This window comes from Gymnodraco acuticeps, unplaced genomic scaffold (assembly GCF_902827175.1).
Source record: "Gymnodraco acuticeps unplaced genomic scaffold, fGymAcu1.1, whole genome shotgun sequence".
Taxonomy (NCBI): domain Eukaryota; kingdom Metazoa; phylum Chordata; class Actinopteri; order Perciformes; family Bathydraconidae; genus Gymnodraco; species Gymnodraco acuticeps.
The window spans coordinates 29,539-50,128 of record NW_022991380.1 but is presented as its reverse complement, the minus strand read 5'-3'; the positions used below and the strand labels follow the sequence as shown (position 1 = coordinate 50,128).

General features: G+C 39.8%; 1 protein-coding gene across 1 annotated transcript in view; it reads right to left on the bottom strand.

Moving 5' to 3' along the window:
* LOC117563094 (gamma-aminobutyric acid receptor subunit beta-1-like) overlaps window positions 1-20,590 on the bottom strand; it is a gene marked incomplete at its 3' end in the record, with an annotated part of 46,813 nt that overhangs the window by 8,492 nt on the left and 17,731 nt on the right. The window contains exon 4 of the mRNA XM_034241256.1: window positions 16,431-16,651. Coding sequence (XP_034097147.1) covers window positions 16,431-16,651 — 221 coding nt within the window. The remainder of the gene's footprint in view (window positions 1-16,430; window positions 16,652-20,590) is intronic.

The window sequence follows — 20,590 nt, the reverse complement described above, 5'->3', positions numbered from 1 at the left end:
CATCAGTCAGCAGCTGTATGGGCATTGCTCTATGGTAGTTGTTATTTGCACATTGTTAATCATGGGCAATGCATCCTTAAATTGTTTAACTGTTAATTGTGTTATACAATTGAACTTTACTCTGGAGAGTTTTTTAAGGTAAAAAAGAAACAGCATGATGGGATGCACTAGTAGAGAGAACCAAATATGTAAAGCACTTTTTTGTTAATGTATGATTTGCTGCATATAAGGAATAAAGCAAAAATCCTCTGTCGTACCATATTGAATTGTATCATTATTTTGCATCGTGTTGAATCGCCCCGTATCGCATAATGTTGAATCAAATCGTATCGAACTATATCGCAACAGGGGTGAATCGTATCGTATCACATCGCCTGGTGTTTCAAATGTATCGTTAATGTATGGTATCGTGGCAAAGCATTGAGATGCGCATCGTATCGGCCTTAGTGATGGAGATGCACATCCCTACTGTAGAAACCAATATGGACATAGCATTCAAGGTTTAAGAATAATTAACTGTCGGTGCACAGCACAGGGTTGCACGACAAGACAATATAATCCTTGAATTTTGCACAAGAAAGAAACGATTTGTTTGTGAGTGTTTTGCCTTTACTTCTTCAGAATAAAGGTTCCTTTAGAAAAACAGATGCTTTTGAGATATCTTCCTAGCAGTATTTGTTTTGTACTGGGACTTATTCACAGTACGAAACAAATACACCGTACAACAAACAATTATCATCATACAGAGCCATTTAAACATGATTGACTGGTAAAAGATGCATCTTTTGAGTGTAGCTAGAACAAAAGACTTCTGAGTCCCCCCAGTTACAAGCATTGTGTAAGTGATGGCCTTCTAAATACAAAGACATTCTGTTTATCTGAGGTGATGGAATTTTTCCATTGGAATTTGAAATTTCACAGAAAAGATCTGTGGCACTGGCAAACGCATGTTTATGATACTTAAACGTTTGGTGCAGCAGGATAATTTCCAAATATTAACACCTCTTTGTGATTTTTAAAGCGTAAATTCAATTGCCAGAAGTAAATAGCTATCGATAGGCTATTAAGGAACTATTTTACGTTCGCATTGGTGCGCATCAGCATCGATAAAGGCGGGCTCGTGTTGGCAAAATGATGTTTAGCAGTCTAAATGAGTCACTTGTTAGCACCTATTTTATGATTGAAGCTTCAGACATTCAGAATGACAATGGTATCTGTTTACAGCATCTCACCCTCAACGTGGTTTGGTGTCGTCCTGATGGCAGATTGGATCTGGAATTGGGACTGGCAAAGACTTACTTGAGTATTGGAAATTTGAATAGCTGACTATATAAATAAAAACAGCTAATAACTCTTGGAAAGGACGTCAAAACACGAGAAGAGGAGACACAAAAATACTCTCTTCAACTTTTGGAATGGTTTGTCCAATCATGAGCTTTGTTGGTAGCAGTCTGCAGAATACATTCAGTTCAAGGCTCCTCTGCACTGGCACTTGCATAACATGAAATATCCAAAAAACTCAATTGAATTGATGCCAATTTACCACTTGAAATTGGAATGGTCTGCCATCTTTCAACATTCTTGCCATTAGGATAGCCCTCCTCCATCAGTCAGACATGCCTGTAAAACTAACTTACTTTCAAATACCCCATACATGTGTTGTATGTATTTTTATGCCAAACCAAGGTATTGAGCTTCTAACAACCACAATGTGTATCTGCCAGTCAGTAGTGAGGTCATTTGGAAAAACCTAAATATAGCCCTTGTGTCTGCAGCGAGCACACTGGATGAATAATTGTGGGAGCCTGCAGGGGATAATGATTCTGCAGCATGCCAGTGTGAGAGAAATATTTGAGGCTTCTTGAGAAACTGGGGAAAGCTCAACCCAAAGTGGAGGACAAAAGAGACGTGTGCTCCCAGTATCTGAAAACAAGATTCAGAAGAGACAAAGAAGAAGCAGTGGGGCTGAGAGCACATTATGAATATATAATAAGATACTGTATATATAGTGATAAGTATTACTGCAAATGATTGTATTGCCAGCCAGACTCTTACGAAGTCATAAGGACATTGTCTAGTCTCGAGAATGTGCAAGTTTCTTAAATTAACTATATTATCAAGCCTCCAGGAAATGCAGAAGTTGTTGGAGCAAATGTGGCCAAATAATGGTACAACAACTTCCATGTCAGTTTGTGAAATCTTTGGGATAAAAAAAACCTGAACTGTGTTATTTTGACTTCTTAATTCATTTAATTGACCCAGAAATAAACGCATCTTTTTGTTCACTAGTGTTAGGCCATTCTGGCTTCATGCGCCACGTTCATAGAAATGAACTGAAGATCTTCACATTGCTAGAGCATTCTCTCTCTCCTTTGTCGTCATCCTTCTGTGCCTTTGTGCTGTACTCTATCTTTGTTGGACCCTTGTTAATGCATCACTGGGATTCCTCAGGGCTCCATCCTGGGTCCCCTCCTCTTTTCTCTGTACACACATTTGCCTGGCTCTGTCAATCCCTCTCATGGCTTATCCTGCCAAAGCTACACACTCAACATCTTTTTTTATTTTCCCATTTTCATTCAGATTTGTTAACAAAAATCGAAACTGGTGTCTCCTTCAGCCTTTGTCTTTGCTGCTGTCCTCTCTCAGAAGTTATTGTTTGGAAAGGCTTTGCCACAACAGTCAACCGATTTGTTCCACAATATCGCAAATTACAGCAATGGCTGGTTATAGAACTGACAAAGAGCCTTTTTTGTCATGTAGTAGGACTTGGTTTGAAAAGTCATAAACTATAGTAATACAATAATTAGGGTTAGAGTTAAACTTTCCCTTTATTGATAATATAAAGGCTGATGGCATATGGGTGATACTACGTCATGAGTTCTCAAGCAGGGATGCTTGAATGGATGGAAGTGGTCATAAAATCACCATAAAAAGGATTGACAGTCCTCTTTATGAAGGGTGTCATTCTACGAAATGTTTAAAAATAGGGAAGAAACAAAGGGTAGGGAGCAGTTGCATGTTTCAATGGGAAGATCAACAATTTAATGAAATGTGGGCAAAACAGAATAAAGATGTTTTATTTGAACTGACTTACGGAGCGTCCACACAGCAGCGTGCGTTGACGCTTGGAGGTGGGCGTATCTGAAGCTTGGGGATTTTTTGCGAGCAACGCGACCAACAACCAATCACATGAATCTCCCGCCCCCGACATACAAAGCAATAGCAAAGTTACAACGAAGTAAACTGGATATAAAATCCCCAAACAGGCGAAAACCTACCAGTTTCACCCACTGTCTCTGCCACCTCCCTCCATGCCTCGCTCCTCCGGTTTGTATCCCGGTAGATGAACAGAGACTGATCATACAGCACCGGGTGATTCACTACCGCTATAATAAATGTTCCCTCCATTTTTTGGAATATGAGGAAATGACCTGCGTAGTCTCTCCCAGTATACACGCGGTTTGATTGGCTAGCGCTTGTACTGGCAGATTTGCATAAACGGGATTTCATTGGCTGACGCCTCCGTCGAGGCGTCAAAAGTTGAACATTGCTCAACTTTTGAAGCGAGCAACGCCAGCAACGCTCCACGTCGCTTCCCAAAATGCAGTTCGGCTAAAAGTGACGTCACCCCATTCAATATGAATGGGCAGAAGCGTTGGAAGCTTCAACGCACGCCGCTGTGTGGACGGGCCTGATGTACTACTCTTTCTGCCTCTCATTGTCTGTCTCTCTTTGCGTGTGTGAGTGAGTTCATCTGGTGAGAACCGGCTCTCAACTGGAACATCCTGTAGGGCTGCGCAAAACTACCTTATTACACATTATACTACCATAAACAGGGTCATGCCAACCAGGAAATCAACCAGGAGGCTTCTGAAATTAGCGGGGGGATAACAGCTGAGTTCACCTGTGCTCGTTTTATAAGCCTTAAGCTTGCCACTAATGGAGAAAAACAAATAGGGAGTTACTGAATAAATGAAACAAAGTGATATAATAAGGATATACATTTTTTTTCTGTTTATCGTTGCTACAGTATTACAAAAAAATCGGAATTGGGACATATTCAAAGAAATATGGGATTATTTTAGGATAACACATAAGAAACATTTTAAACATCCACCCACATTACTACATTCAATTACATTACATTAAATTACAGGGTATTTGGCTGACATCTTTATTAAGAGAATAAGTTACATCTCAATACCCTAGAAAGGCCTACAGGAGTAATTGAGGCTTAGGTATCTTGCCCAAGGATACTTCGCCATGTTGACTGCTGGGGTAGGAATTTAACCTGTAACCCCCTGACCCACAGAAATGAGTCCCGTTCTTTTTTTTTTTTTGGCATCCATGTCTGTGCCTCTTAAGGTCCTGACACATCAAGCCCATTATTGGCCGTAGGTCCTTTCGGAGTCATCAGTGAGCAACTATGTGCATCTTTACCAAAAAGAGAATGGTCTTTCTCTCATTTATCTTTGAAGCATGTTCAAATGTAGTGTCTTTTTTTTAAGAATGTTATAATTTTGCTTGCTTACCTAGTTCAAATATAATAAATGAATTTTTTTTTCAGAAAAGATCAGCAATATACCCAAAGGCTATACCCAGGGCAAAGAATGTTCCCACAGTAATACTGTAGATGCTGCTGCTGAAGCTTATGGAGTGCTGCAGTGATGACGTATTGTTGTAGGTTGTTAACGATGCTCTCTTGACCAAAAGCAATGGGATTTTCCACGGGATTTTGTAATATAGAAAAAAAGGATCTGTGGCAAACAAACATTTATGACACTTAGATATTTTTTTGAAGTGTAAATGAATGTGCCAAAAGTAAAAAGCTAACGTACTGCTATTAACAAACTACACAATGGTTAAATTACTTCACATCAGTAACGCAAAGGTAAAGGTGGCTAATGTTCGGTGTGATGTCGTTTAGAAGTCACTTTTTAGCTATGCATGTTTTTAAAGAACGTAAATGTAAACATTTACCAGTGGTCTATTTATTGATGTCTTAAATGATCTCAAAGAAAACTTGTGAATCTCTTAAGTTTGTGTTAACAATAGACCTTATTTACGGCAATTAACCAAAAAAACATCAACTTTGGGACAAGAAAGCATCAAATGCTGACTCATTTCTGGTTTTAGGACTGAATCCTGCACCACACCACATTATTGTAGGGACTTAACTGAAAGCAACATATGACTTTATCTGTATGTTTTATTAACTTGGTGCAGCTCTCCCTGGCTGAAAGAGAAAAGGACGTTTACACTGAATCCTTCTGTAAATCACACTCAGACATATCTAACCGTAGAGCATTACACCATGTCCCTTCTGTGTGCCGTAGGATTTACAGTTACCACAGTGTCTTCCTCTGAATAAAGTGTTGCCATGATAACCATGTTGGTTCTGTTCCAGTGCTGGTGCAGCGTAAAAGAGTCCTGCTGCTCTGCCACCTGCCACACCATCACCAAATCCTGAGCATCATCACATGCTGCCAACCAGTGCATGCCAAAACCTTCAGTACACAATATTCATGTGAAGCAAATATAAATGCAGTCAAATGTAAAGGACGATCAGATGACATGCGTGTGGTCAACATATTGGATAACATGAGACAATGTGGTCGTTTCTAAACGTACAATTAACCAAGAAGATGAGAAACACAGTAACTATGTACATTACTTTAGGCGCTTAAAATGATAATCTTATTATGGTGCACTTCTGGTTCCTTTGTCTCGAAGATCTCTGGTTAACACAAGCTTAAGAGATTTTCATGTTTGTACTACGACATAAAATATGTCAGTGAAAACTCCACTGGTGAGTGTCTGAAGCTTATATATATGTCTTAGAAACCACGGTTGCTAACAAGTGACTAAACAAGACTAGTAAATGCCATCGTGCAGAACATTAGCCACGTTTAGCTTAGCGCTGTTGACGCCGAGTCTTGTGACCGGGATGTAGGTCCTTTTTAGTCAAGCATTAGCTTTTTACCTCTTTTGATTACATTGTAGCTTTAATAATCATAAAGGTGGTGTAAATATGTGAAGATGATCCTGCTGGACAGAATGTGCGAGTATAATTAACATGTGCTTGCCAAAGATCTTATTTTCTGTAATATTCAAAATTCCAATACAAAAAAACCCATTGCTTCGGTCGGCCTACAAAATCTGAGGGCCAATGGGCATCTGAAATATTTGAAGAAAAAACAAGCAGCAGTTAAATGTGAGGCACAGAACATGAGCAGGGAAAACGTTCCCAAAAAGCTTACAATGAAAAGCAATGTTTTTTTTAAATCTTTTAATAACCCTGAACATTTTGAACATATTGTACTCAAACTCTTCCTCATTGAATTTAAATATATAAACATCCACCACACACTTTGGACCCTTTTGAAATGTATATATCTGTATATATTTGTAATTAGTAGGTTGGTGTTTTATTGTGTTTTTTTATTTTATTAAACTGTATGTTATACAGTGTATTCTATCGATTCTATAAAGATATATATACTTCTAATATGAATATGCATGTATTTACTGTTTATTTTAATTTAATTTTCTATCTCATCTGCTTTTATATCTTCCTGAAAAAAATACAAGAGAGACACAATGTGAGGTTGCCCTCCCTGTGGCTAGAGGCTGCCAACAGAGGTAACAATCAAACAGAAAAGAGTGGGCTTGGTAATATACATAGAACCAATACATGTTCTTACTAACGCATTGAGTCAAATAAACATAATAAAAAAAGAAATGAACGTTACATGCCGCTGGTTATTTAAAAATGACAGCTTTTTGCATTTCTTGGAATTGTCTCAGATTTAAAAGTGCTGTTCTGTTAACACAAATAACGAGAAGACAAATCCATCACCATAACTGCCTTGTTAACATGCCGCTGTAACAAAACTATTCCCTAATACGGGATCAATAAAGTGCTAATCTAATCTAATGTGTTACAGTAAATGCTGGTCCTGGACAGCCCTGATGTATGCAGCACCTTATTGAAATGGGCAGCACTACTTCAAAGCAATAAAAAAAAATCTCTCAGCTGAAAACTGTCAAGTCATCATTCCTCTCTCTTTGAACTCGAAGGACTGAATTATTGACGCTGACAGGCAAACTGTATCCTCAGTAAAGTCCACGCGGCTCGCTGCAGAGTGTACACTGCACCAGGAGAGCAGCATCAAACATTCACCAGCTGGTTCTCCTCCAAGCTCCAGGGGAAGCACACATGCAATCTGATGGAAGCCTTTGAGGAATGTGCTCAATGCTAATCTGGCGCTGCTGACCAAACTCTGCAGGGTTTCTGAGGGCTAACATGGCCACGAGACCATCAGGAGAGGATGGAGCTGTTCATCTCGTTCATTAAAGATGGGAGAAATGGATAGTGACCAGGTGGTAAGATGTTACACTGAATGTATGTTTGAGTATTATGCATCCATTATGTGTTAGCTATATCTGATATTCCTTTTTCTCTTTCTTCTCTTTTTCTGATTTGTGGATGGTTATGTAGTTATTTAATCAATGTAAGTGATTTGATATGTACAGTGGTGTTAAGTAACCAAGTACATTTACTTAAAGGTGGGGTAGGTAATTTTGGAGAAACCAGCTCGAGTGCGCTAGAATTTGAAAATACACAGCCGGAACAAATCTGCCCCTTCCTTCCAGAGCCCCTCCTCCAACACACACGAACGCCACATGACCAATGAGGGCACGAGATAAGTTTGTGCACAGATGGAAGGCTGACAGGCAGGTAGGCCATCCAGTTACTTTAGCCGGGCCGGCTCAAATGATTGGTCGTGCTTTTTACAGCGCCACGGCTTCCACAGATGACTTTTCTTTATGGATTTTTTGTCAAAGCACTTCAGATATTCATTGCTATCGGGATGTTAAGAGCATTCCATGGAATATAACAAAAAGTGTATCTCGAGCCGGTTTCTCAAACTTACCTACCCTACCTTTAAATACAATTTTGAGAAACGTGTACTTTACTTTAGTATTTCAATTGACCTCACTACAAGTCAGAGGTACATGGTGTACTTCTACTCCACTATATGTATTTAATCCCTTTAGTTACTTCACAGATGTGGATGAATGATGTGAAATCTAATCAAGTGTTGAATCAGACTTTAGTTCCACCTGGAGTAAATCCACCAGCTACCCTGCAGTATACAAAGTCATTCAAACTAGCTGCACCTTTACCAGCTTTGAGAACACTTTCATGATCAATCATTATAAAACATATCATATATATTATTCTGAAATGGACCAATCTGCACAATGACTACTTTTACTGTCGCTATTTCCACTATATTTTGAGGCAAATTTTTACTTGAGTAACAGAGTATTTCTACAGTCTGGTAGTCTTCTACTTTTACTCAAGTACAAGTTCTGAGTACTTCTCCCACCTCTGGTTTTGTATGCCTTGTTAACAAATAATTTCTGAAAAATAACAATAAAAACACACATTGGGAATAAAGCCAAAAAACCCAGCTAAAACATATGAAGTAATCATTCATAGAGCTGACTTATTGCTTGAAAGTAAGCATTACTACTGCAGTCCATCAATTAAAACCTATTTTAGTGTTCATCCCAATAATAATCTATGATTAATCTCCCATTACAATACTACTTGTATTTTGGGGGAAGATAAAACACACACGTGGTGTTGTAACAAAAAGATGCATGACAAACTGGTAAGAGAAATCAGAGGGATTTTTACTTTATTATCACAAGATTTAAAAATGATTGTCATGAAGTCTGACCGTTTTCAGATAGTAAACTAGAGCACAGACAAAGCCGCTCACCCTCTGTGTAATGTGCGCTACACAGGCCATTTCCTCTCTGCTGCTCTCATACTGCAGCATTTTCTGTTCCTACGGTGGTGACCCTGTCCACTATCTCACACTCTTGTACAACTTCAAGAAACAGGCGCATGGCAAAATGCCTTTCCTCCGTTTTCATCAAATCTAAAGAATGAGTGCAGTTGTCACGGATTAGATGTGCCGTTACAGTGAAGTAGTGCTGGTACTTACTGATGTCCGCTGGTCTCCACATGTAACCTGTGCCAATTTCTCTGCTTTCCTCACTTCCAATTATTTGTAAACATCCGTTAGTATAGAAGCAATCTTGGGTCAAATTTGGTAATCTGATTCATTTGTGTTAATTGTTTGTACGCGTTATGGTTTCCAGATTAATTGCGACCATTACATTAACATTGAGATATTTTTTCATCACACAACACATATTTATAGTTTGCAGTGTGACTGGGTGACAGGCACTATAATAAGTGCCAATTCTCTATCCTATAGTATACTATAGCACTCCGGACTGCAGTGGTTCCTGAAGAGTGTGCTGCAGCTCCAGGGAAGCCCTTGGGATGGGCCAAGGCTGACAAAAGATGTGCTTATTTATATTCTTTGTGGTATATTCCACAACATAAAAACCAATTACATTAGCTACATTAACTACAGTACTATAAAAAGCCCTTAGTATGTGGTTATAGGGTGGCTGTGGCTAAGGGGCTAAATGAGTACCAATCCAAAGGTCAGTGGTGGTCAACATGTCGATTAAATCCCCAGTTCCTGTAGTCAACATGTCGAAGAGTCCTTGGGCAAGATACTTAACCCCAATTGCTCCCGTAAGTCTAGAGTACTGAAGTGTATATTAGTCGCTTTGAAAAGAGCAGCAGCTAGATGACATGTGTGATGTCACATATTGTTGACATGACAGTTCATATTTGCCAGTTGCCATAGTGAAGAGAGGCCCGTTTTGGCACGTTTCAAAGGCCCAAAGCACTCCACAATTAACTTGCTCTGACAGTTGCTGTTTCTGATGGATGGATGACTGATGTTAAGAGAATAATCAAGAAGGAGAGCAAAGCATAAAGGAGTTTGATGCGGTGGACATGGGCTTGTGAAGGTTGCAAAGGGACCCGGTTTCTCTGTTGATCTACAGTTAACACTAACTTGAAATGTGAAAACAGCAATAGCATCACATTGACCCTTTTGCACTACATTTCTTGTTAACCACATTGCACAAAACAATTGTATGGACTGTTTTTGGCTTTATAGGTCAAAGCTTGGCTATGCTCCAGGAGGTGAATGGTTGTCTACAGTGGTTTGATCCCGAGACCCTGCTGTCAACATGTCAATGTGCCATTAGGCAAGATCAAGACCCCAGGAAGAGCGCCAGGCATTGAAGCAATTTCCCTATTGGCCACATGTTGGTACTACAACTTCTATGTCAGTCACGTTATGCCATTAGGCCCAACAATACTTTTCCCCATTGACTTACATTGGGAAAGAGCTACTGTAAATCAGAGGTTGATGTCTTTTTTAGATAAATAAACTCCACAGTATGAACACTTGAATAGCCTCTATTTGAATGATTTAGTCCAAAAAGTTGTAAAAATAGTGGATTGGGGGCTGGGCATGCTCAATCTCTCCAATGGATGCGGAAGATAACCGGAAGATCCAGGATGATCCGGGTATATTTCTTCTTGAGAGTCAGTCCATTTTGGCTTCATGCACACTGAGCAACTTTCATAGGAATGAACCTCAATACTAAACCAAATTAAATTATACCTCCTTTGAAAGCCTTGTTTTTAGTCTTACGCATCCGACCTGGAAAACATACAAGTTATTGTACTCGGCCCAAAGAATCTACGAAACGAACTATCTAAAGATATACTATGGCATATATGGCATTAAGTTGGCCTCCAGTGAGACTGTAAGGAATGTTGCTGTTATATTTATATAACGCCCACATAAAATCAATCTCAAGGACCGCCTTCTTCCATCTACGTAACATTGTAAAAATTAGGCATATCTTGCCTCAAAACGATGCAGAGAAACTAGTCCATGCATTTCCCCCAAATGTCTTTTTGGTGTCTATCTACGCTGGGATCCTGAGTTGTGATTAATCCTGTTGCTGTGGTCCTGAGTCCTGGATCCTGAGTCCTGATCTGAGTCCTGGATTTCGAATCGTGGCTGAACCTGTCACTGCGGTCCTGCCTGACTCTCATCATACTACTTCCCTGATGGCTCCCACAGGATTGTTGACATTCTCGTGGATTCATCTGCTTATTATAGACACATGAATTTCCAAACATTTGGACTACCTATGTTGCAAATGTATTATCTCTTCGATTTACACACGACATCTATTGCACGTCTGTCCGTCCTGGGAGAGGGATCCCTCCTCTGTTGCTCTCCCTGAGGTTTCTCCCATTTTCCCCTTTAAACTGTGGGTTTTCTCTGGAAGTTTTTTCTTGTACGAGGGTCTAAGGACAGAGGGTCTAAGGACAGAGGGTCTAAGGACAGAGGGTGTCGTATTGTCATACTGATATTCTGTACAAACTGTGAAGTCCACTGAGACAAATGTAACATTTGTGATATTGGGCTATATAAATAAACATTGATTGATTGACCTCCAACACTGTATCCTGTTCTCATTATACATCCTTTGGTATGATACTTAACCCCAAATTGCCTAACCCTATCCCAAAATTGCCCCTGATGGCATTACCAATGGTGTGTGAATGTGAGCCTCCCCTTAGCACAGTGGTTCTCAAACTTTTTCTGTCAGGCCCCCCCTTTGGAGGAAAAAAAAGTCGGGCCCCCCAACACAAATAGTCACGTAATGGGCCAAGTTAACATTTATTAAAATACATCAATATGAACGTGAGCATTCCTTTCAAGAACAGTGATAATAAAACAATGCTCCATAATTCTGTGTGGTCAATACAATTCTGGCGTTACTAATTACGACCTTACTACCTGCGAACGATTACAACAATACAATTGTGCAATCCCTGTGCTAGAACAATAAGTTATAATACTTTGCCACTTTGGCAATCTGTGCAAAAAAATGAAAAGAAAGAAAATGCTGATAAAAGTGTGTTTTAGCATTAGTGGCTGCAATAAGCCTGTTTGGCACTGCACATTTCTTCAAAACGGGGTTGCAGGCTCAGTAGCAGCGCCAGATATTTTCTTTTGGGGGTGCTGTGGGGTAGCTTGACGTTTCATAGAGGGTGCTCAAACATTTAGGGTTTCCCATTAATGTACCGGGCGCTACAGTGGAATTGTCTACTGCAACACTCCCCACACGCAAATACACAGTGTACCTGTGACTGTTACAATGACAGGGGTTACCCCCCTGGCATGCCTCTGACCAATTTGCCGCCCTAGGCAAGATTTTAGCTGGCGCCCCCCCCCAAAATGCAGACACTCACTATGACACGTGCGCGGTTGTGGCATGACCACCAAAACAAAGATATTGACACAAGATGTGTGCAACTGTATTTAGTTTCCTATCCATGTGAACATGATTTTAAGTGGGGGGGGGGACCTCACCTCCTCTAGCGGGGTCCGGGAGCATGCACCCCCGGTAAGAGTTTTTTTTTTAATATTGAAGTTAAAAGCATCAATCTGGTGCACTTTGAGAGCAACATTAAGAGATCTATGGATACATCTCTCAACACCAGATGAAACAGAACTGTAAACAGATTTTCTTTTTCTTTATGGATATTTTCTCTCTCTTATTTTTTCATAACTATAATGATCATATAAAGGTGTGCCTTTACCTCACTGAGCTGAGGTTATCAGAGCCTCTCAGTCTTTCAGGAGAGAGCTTTCTAAAGCTCTCCCCCCCGCGGCCGCTTACACAGTACATTCCAATGTTAATAAAAGCACACAGAAGCTGTGTACGTTTTTTGGGAGTTTGATTTATTTTAAATTAACACAAATACAAAATTAAAACCTATAATTGCCCACTAAAACCATTATTTCAAAAAAAGAACTATTTCACATAAACCTCTGGTTTTTACTGGGGCTGGGGCGGTTCAACTTGATTTTGGGGGGGGGGGTGCCATAGTTTATGGGTGCTGTACGCAATATAGGCGTAGTTCTGTTAGTATAAGATAATAAGATGTACTTTGTTGATCCAAAATCGGGAAATTGTGTTATGAAACAAAACATTTTTTTAATTTCGAACTTTTTTTCCCCTTTTTTTTCCCGGCGCCCCCTATGGGTTGATGCGCCCTTAGCATTCGCCTATACTGCCTATGCCGAGGGCCGGCCCTGCCTCTGCGCCCCCCACTTTGAGAAACACTACCTTCGCAGATGGCATGAATGTGTGTGAATGCTGACTTGACTAGTAAATGTAAAAGCACTTTGACTAGAAAGAATAAAAAAGTGCTATTTAAAGGCAAACCATTTACCAGGTCCCAGTTTGATAAAACAGTGGAAAAAGAATAGAAAGAATCTTGTTCCAAATTTGTAACAGTTCAGGGGCCTCATTTATAAACGGTGCGTACGCACAAAAGATGGCGTACGCCAGTTTCTACGCACTGTTTGCGATTTTATAAAAAACTAACTTGACGGGAAAACGTGCGGTCCTCCACGCAAACTCTAACCCATGCGTACGCACTAAGCACAAAAACGGGAGAGACGAGAAACTGCGACACCGTTGGCAGAAGGAAGAATGGAGAGAAATATGTGGAAATAATACCATAAATAAAATGTTACCTCTCATTTATCATATATGAAGAATTCATTTTCAAACATTGATTAAAGCCAATCTTAAAATTATTAAACAAACGCCTGTTTGAGACTCCTCAGTGCACACAAAAACATAACTTGGAGAAATAAATAAATACGTAAATGTTATTGATCACCCCTCGATTATGTTCTCTTGTTAAGAAATGTATTCTCATAAATGATGCGGTAAACAGAAGGACAGAATTAAACTGACGCCGTTTTGCATTTCTATAGGTTGCATGGTTTTATATACTCTCATGTTTAATCATGTTTTATGCCATTTCATGCTAAGACTTGATAAGTCGCTCGTAAAACACAGGAGGTATGGAAGCTAAGAACACCATATGTGGTCAATTGTACAGCTAATATAACACAACACATTAGTTGTATTTCCTTTAACTGGTGGATTATGGATATATAGTTGCTGATCGAAAGCTGGAACACAAACCACCAAATACAAAAACATAATTCAGATCCAGTCGTCATGACTCCACTCCGGAGGGATTCCCCGATCATTTCTTACAGTTTCTCATCAAGGGGGTGTCTCCGGTACAAACACACTGCCTGAGGAAGGTTAGGCTATGTGTATTTTTTTTGTCATTAACCTCTATTTATTTTGGTGACGATCCGACCTCCATGCTGCTACTCTGGTTCAAACTGCATCCACCAAATAATAGGCAAGGCAAGTTTATTTATATAGCATCTTTCAACACAAGGCAATTCAAGGTGCTTTACAAAAATGAAAGACATTCAGACAAAGGCATTTCAAAACAGTCATTAAAAAGAAAAGATAATAAAATAAACTAAATTAAAAGACTGTCAAAGTTTTCCCCAAAACTAAGAAAATACCCATAGTCGTACCTAGTAACCCACTATAAAATAGTCGTACCTTGTATCCTACTATAAAGCTCACAATAGTTTTAGTAAAACTAAGAAAATGTACCCTATAGTCCACCCTCGAACTATAAGATCCTTTAGTTTTTTCCGAAACTAATAAAACTGGCCTCTAGTTTGACCCACACACTATTTTCTCCAAGGCCTCTAGTTTGACCCACAAACCATTTAAAAGTAGTTTAGTTAAGTTTACCTATGTCTTTCTAGGACTTTTTTGGTATCCTTCCGCGAACCAGGGGTTTGAAACCAAAACGGTGCCTGTATTGACGTTCTCTCCTGCGTCGGTGAAATATCACTCAACACCAGGTTGAGAATCAATGATCAGGTAATAAAAAGTATATGAATAAAAAAGTACATGAATAAAAAGTTACAGTGCAGTTTAAGATATGAATAGTTCACACACAAGTTCCACTTTACTGATGAACACAACGGCTCAGTTTCAATTAAAAGCAGCGACAAAAAGAAAAGTCTTCAGCCTGGATTTAAAAGTAGTCAGAGTTGCAGCGGACCTGCAGGTTTCTGGGAGTTTGTTCCAGATATTTGGAGCATAATAACTGAACGCTGCTTTACCATGTTTAGTTCTGACTCTGGGGACAGAAAGCTGACCAGTCCCTGAAGACCTGAGAGATCTGGATGGTTCATAATTTAGCAGGAGGTCAGAAATGTATTTTGGGCCTAAACCATTCAGTGATTTATAAACCAGCAGCAGTATTTTTGAAATCTATTCTTTGACACACAGGAAGCCAGTGTAAAGACTTCAGAACTAGAGTGATGTGATCCACTTTCTTAGTGTTAGTGAGGACTCGAGCAGCGGCGTTCTGAATCAGCTGCAGCTTCCTAATAGATGTTTTAGTGAGACCTGTGAAGACACCATTACAGTAGTCGAGTCTACTGAAGATAAAAGCATGGACAAGTTTTTCCAAATCCTGCTGTGACATTAGTCTTTTAATCCTAGATATATTCTTTAGGTGATAGTAGGCTGATTTAGTAATTGTTTTAATGTGACTGTTGAAACTCAGGTCAGAGTCCATGACCACACCTAGATTTCTGGCTTCATCTGTTGTTTTGAACATTGCAGACTGAAGCTCAGCGCTAACTTTTATACATTCTGCCTTGGCTCCAAAAACCATTACCTCAGTTTTATCTTTGTTTCATTGGAGAAAGTTCTGACACATCCAGTCATTTATTTGTTCAAGTCACTTGCTCAGTGTTTGAATTGGAGAATAGTCTCCTGGTGTTACGTACATTTGTGTGTCATCCGCATAGCTATGGTAACTTATTTTGTTGTTTTTCATTATCTGAGCCAGTGGTAGCATGTAGATGTTAAAGAGAAAAGGCCCCAAGGTGGAGCCTTGAGGAACCCCACATGTCATATTTGTCAACTCAGATGTGTATTTACCTATAGAAACAAAGTTGTTTCTGTCCTTTAAGTAGGATTCAAACCAATTCAGAACTGTTTCCGAAAGTCCCACCCAGTTTTCCAGTCGGTCTAGTAATATGTTGTGGTCAACAGTGTCAAACGCAGCACTGAGATCTAATAATACTAACACTGAAGTTCTGCCACTGTCTGTGTTTAAGTGGATGTCATTGAAGACCTTTACAAGAGCAGTCTCAGTGCTGTGGTTTGGACGAAAACCAATATGATTTATCTCGACCTCCCCAAAATAACCAAGATCTGACACGGTGTGAGATGTCTTTTTTTTAGCTGTTCTGTCGTCATTTCCTGCGATCTTCTTCATGCATTCAGAATGAATGAATGGGCGTTTCTTTGACTATTTATAGGCAAAGCGTTACGTGAAGCCCGCAAAAGCTGCGCCGCATTTCGAGTTGATTGTGATTTATAAAGGGAAACAGACGTAGGATGTGCCGTACGCAAGTCCTGTGCCGGTACGCAGTCTTTTATGAATCGGAAAGTGTCGGTGCGTATATTTATTTGCTTTATCCTATGTAAGCAACCTTCCCACGCCAATCCTACGCAAGGCTTTATAAAGTGGAAACAGCTCTCACCTGAGACCGTAGAGAACAGTTCCATCAGGGTGCAGTCTGATCATCCGGTTCTTCACCGTCACGCCATGAACGAAAGACTTCTTGTCATTAATGAAGTAGGTGTCAGGGACCCACAGCTGGTCGGCCACCCGGTTGTCCAGGGTCAGATTGAGAGGAATGCCGGTGTAGGAGAGCCGCTTGTCTCTCCACGACTGCTGGAAGTACATGGTGATGGTGTAGTCCTGCGGGAATGACACAATAAAAGGAAGGTTAAAACGTTGTTCATAAGCCATTAACTAACTTTTTTTAAATCCCAAATGGTTTCTTTGACAACTTTCAAACTGGCTTTCTGACCCTACTGAAGTACTGAGACTGCTGCCAGAAATGTTCTGAGTGATATTCATCTGATGGAGACACGGTGTCAGGGCCAATAAAAAGAACTTGTCTATGAGAAAATGAGTCACTCAAAAATGTTGCTTGCATTATTATTCAACAGACCTCCTATTGTTCAGATATTGAAGTGTTACACAATCCTCTAGAAATTGTAGAAAAAAAACCCACAAACATATATAAAGAAGGAATGGGTTGTTAACCAGTGATGACCCGTATTCATGGGAGAGCACCAGTGACTAAACAAGCATTTAGTGAAGCTGCCGCTGTGTTAAACATGTGGTTAATATTGTGGATTTAAACTAAATTACGTAGTTAAGTTTGTAAAAGATCATGGTTTTTGGTTAAAACAAGTATGCTTGTTACAAATGGTTGGATCAACGCAAGTTAAAATAATTCAACATTTACTTTTGGTTTCAAATGGGACATGCAGTAGCCTGACAGGTCATGTCTGTTCTACAGTACAATTCTGTGTAAACATGAAAACAAAAAAGGGTGGAAAGTACATTTTCAGTAGCTTTACCAAGCTGAATTGTTTCCATAATATTTTATTTTAAAACAGTGGCCTCACATTTTCTAAAGTACAATTAGATTTGTGTTAAACATTACAACAGTATTGTATTCAACAGAAGTCCTTTTGAGGACACATTTTGTTTACAACTGTCTGTCTCTTCTGTACTCCCTGAAGAAATACTATCTGGATTTTTGGGGGAAAATAAGATTTAAGAAAGAAGCAGATAGATAGAGGACATATAATGCTCAATTTCAGGTTCATATCAGTATGTAGTGTCTCTACTGAGACATGTCTGCATGCTTTAATGTTCAAAAAGCTCTTTATTCTTCTCATACTGCCTGTGCTGCAGCACCTCTTTTCACCCTCTGTCTGAAACCAGAGTGCAGTCTGATTGGTTAGCTGGCCCGCTCTATTTTGATTGGTCAACCACTTAGAAATGTCCCTCTTTAAGCAGTACGACAACTATGTGTGTGCTTTTCCAGTCCTTACAAACCGCAGAGCACTTCCATGTCAGCATTCACACACCTTCATAGAGAGGCTGCTAGACAGGGTGCACCTGCTCAGAAACACACACTCGCGCACCAAGATACTTTTGTGTGAAAGTCAAATAATCTGTGTGCACCATAACTCACAGTCTGGGCTGACAGAGAGCAGTCTGTTCCTTCTTTTCAAAAAACAAGTTGTTCCAGCTGCAGCACAGACTGCTGAGATGGATAATGTTGTGTAACGTCACTTCTGATTAAGCAGCGGGAACCGTCACCAGCCTGCTCGCTCCAATTCTTTCCCATGCTCCTTAGAGAGCCGCAGCTCCTCCTTCACCTGCCCTTCCGCTCCTGTCACACCCCCGTTTTGCAGTCAGAGTCCCCTCCTCTGACAGCTGTCTGCTGCACCACATGCTCCATCACAGCGTGCCCAATAACTCTTTAAAATGACTTGGAACATGTCGATACTGTATGGTCAAACAGGTTTTACACTTGATAAGCTTAACAAACATGGCATTTCAAAATAGATGTATTGATCTGTAGCTAGACTGAATACAGTAGGAGTTCTGTTTTCTTATAAAACCCTTAAAATCACAATTTAACTTACTTTTATATTTTTCTTTTAATAGGGAGAATGAGAGTATAAATAGAGAGTTGCCTAAACAGCATTCAATGCAATGTAGCTATTCAGGTACTGTATTGTAGTCTAACGCTATGCTGTAGAAATTGTAGTACAAATGTATCTATCTTTTACTATCCTGCAATACATCATTGCAACTTGTTTTCCACTATTGGGCCTTAGGGGCATTTCTAGGTGTCGCTGTGTTTCCAACGTCATTAAACATGGATAACATACTGCAGTGGTGCAGAGCAGGAATCCAGTAGAGATCAGCCAAGGCCCAGTCCAATGGAGGATCACAGACAAGGCCATTTTAGATCATTGATATTGTAGATGCATTTAATGAGTTGACAGTGAAAGGATGCTGCAGAATAGTTAATCCAATGAACGTAACTGATGCAATTTGTGTAGAGCCACTTCCATCCTTGTAACAAACTTTATGAATATACGGGGACTTTCATCATGAACATGTGCCAGAAAGGTAGATCACACTCTCCATCATGATCCTGACAAAAGCAACAGTCTAAAAAAAAACATTATAATTACAATTTAAAACAGCATTAACGCTCAATGCCATGGTTACATGATGAAATTATTGGAAAGGTTTAAGCAACAACGTCATTTGGGATGTTTAAGTAAAAGATCATGGCTGGTTTAGGAAGAAGTCTCATCAAATACAGTAAGACACATGACCCCAAGACACCAACCCTAACCCTAATACTGTGTTTGTGTAATTACCCATTTAATCCCAACATTCTTTCCTCCAGACTGGTCTGACATTTCTGTTTACATCACGCTAAGGATGATAGGAATCCTGGTGGGTAGACCAAAATCGTCCTGTCCCCTTTCAGGTGAAAACAAATAAGGGAAACATTTGTCATGATGCCTCAAAGCTGCTGTGTCATGTATTGCATGTCAAAAACAAAAAAGGTCCAAAGTTACAATGTTCTTGACTTTCATTTAGAAAGAAGAACAGAAGAAGTCAATCTATGTGGCATCAGCCCTCCATAGAGAGGACGGAGACTGTACTCAATGGGACCGGATCAGTCAATGAGTGCACGTCTTCAGGGAACATCAAAGCTAAATGATTATGCTAATGAGTGAACAGTTGTAAAAAGTCAAAGTAGTATATTTGATGCTGCATTACAAATATAAAACACTGACAAGTCAAGGAAATCCCAGTTGAAGTGTTAGCCTGCTGCGGTGACAGGACCCCTTGATTTTGATTTCACAATATCGACACCAATTACCGATCTCCAATGACATTGTGTAATTGTTTGCCTTACTGACCATCATATTTGGGCTCCATGTGGATACAAAATGCACTGTATTCTTTTTTTATCTGATTTGGCAAAGACTTTAGAAATGTTTTTTTTACCGCCAGTCAAATAACAGCAGAAATGTTAATGAAAATAAGGGTGGGCCATGACATAGGGGGAAGATACCCAGAAGGGTTGCCCTCATGTATCGAATAAGGCATAATTGTGCCTCTTATTCACCAACTCTCAGGTTTCAAATACCATTGACATGCCAAATGAAGGTATGGCCAGACACAAATTGCGGAAATATGGTAAGGTTTGAACATTTGAATGGATAACAAAGTTACATAAAGTCAGCTTACTCTAAGACCCCTGGCTGCCTTTGCTTGCATATTGATGTATCTGAGGGCAAGTAAGAGGCAGGGACAGAGAATAACAAGAACAAAGCTGAACGGGATGGGCACTGATGTTCAATATCTCAAGGTCACTGAGAATTAACAATCACAAACAAGACATGTAACGTTGTGTTAAATGTTAGAAATAAAATGCCTTTATGTAGTGTATAATAGCTCATAAAGAGCTTGAGGTTATCATATTGAACTGCTCTTCAAAAGCTTCAGTTGACTGCTGGTAACCTTTGGATGCAGCTGACAGGAGAATGTTGCATCACGGCTCTCCATCGAGCTAATCTGAGGTGCAAAGCTGCAGTTAAGATTCCACTCACAGCTCTCCTGCTTTCCAGCATCCGTTGCACTTTGTAAAGATGCTTAGGCATGCATTTTCTGACACGCTGGAGGGAAATGCAAACTTTAAAAAAAAAAAAAAAAAAGGCAATCACGTACTTTAGGCCCATCTGAACCATTCGCCTCGGTGGTCACAACAGAAAAACAAAGACAAGGGTGGTTAAGGCCAATGGA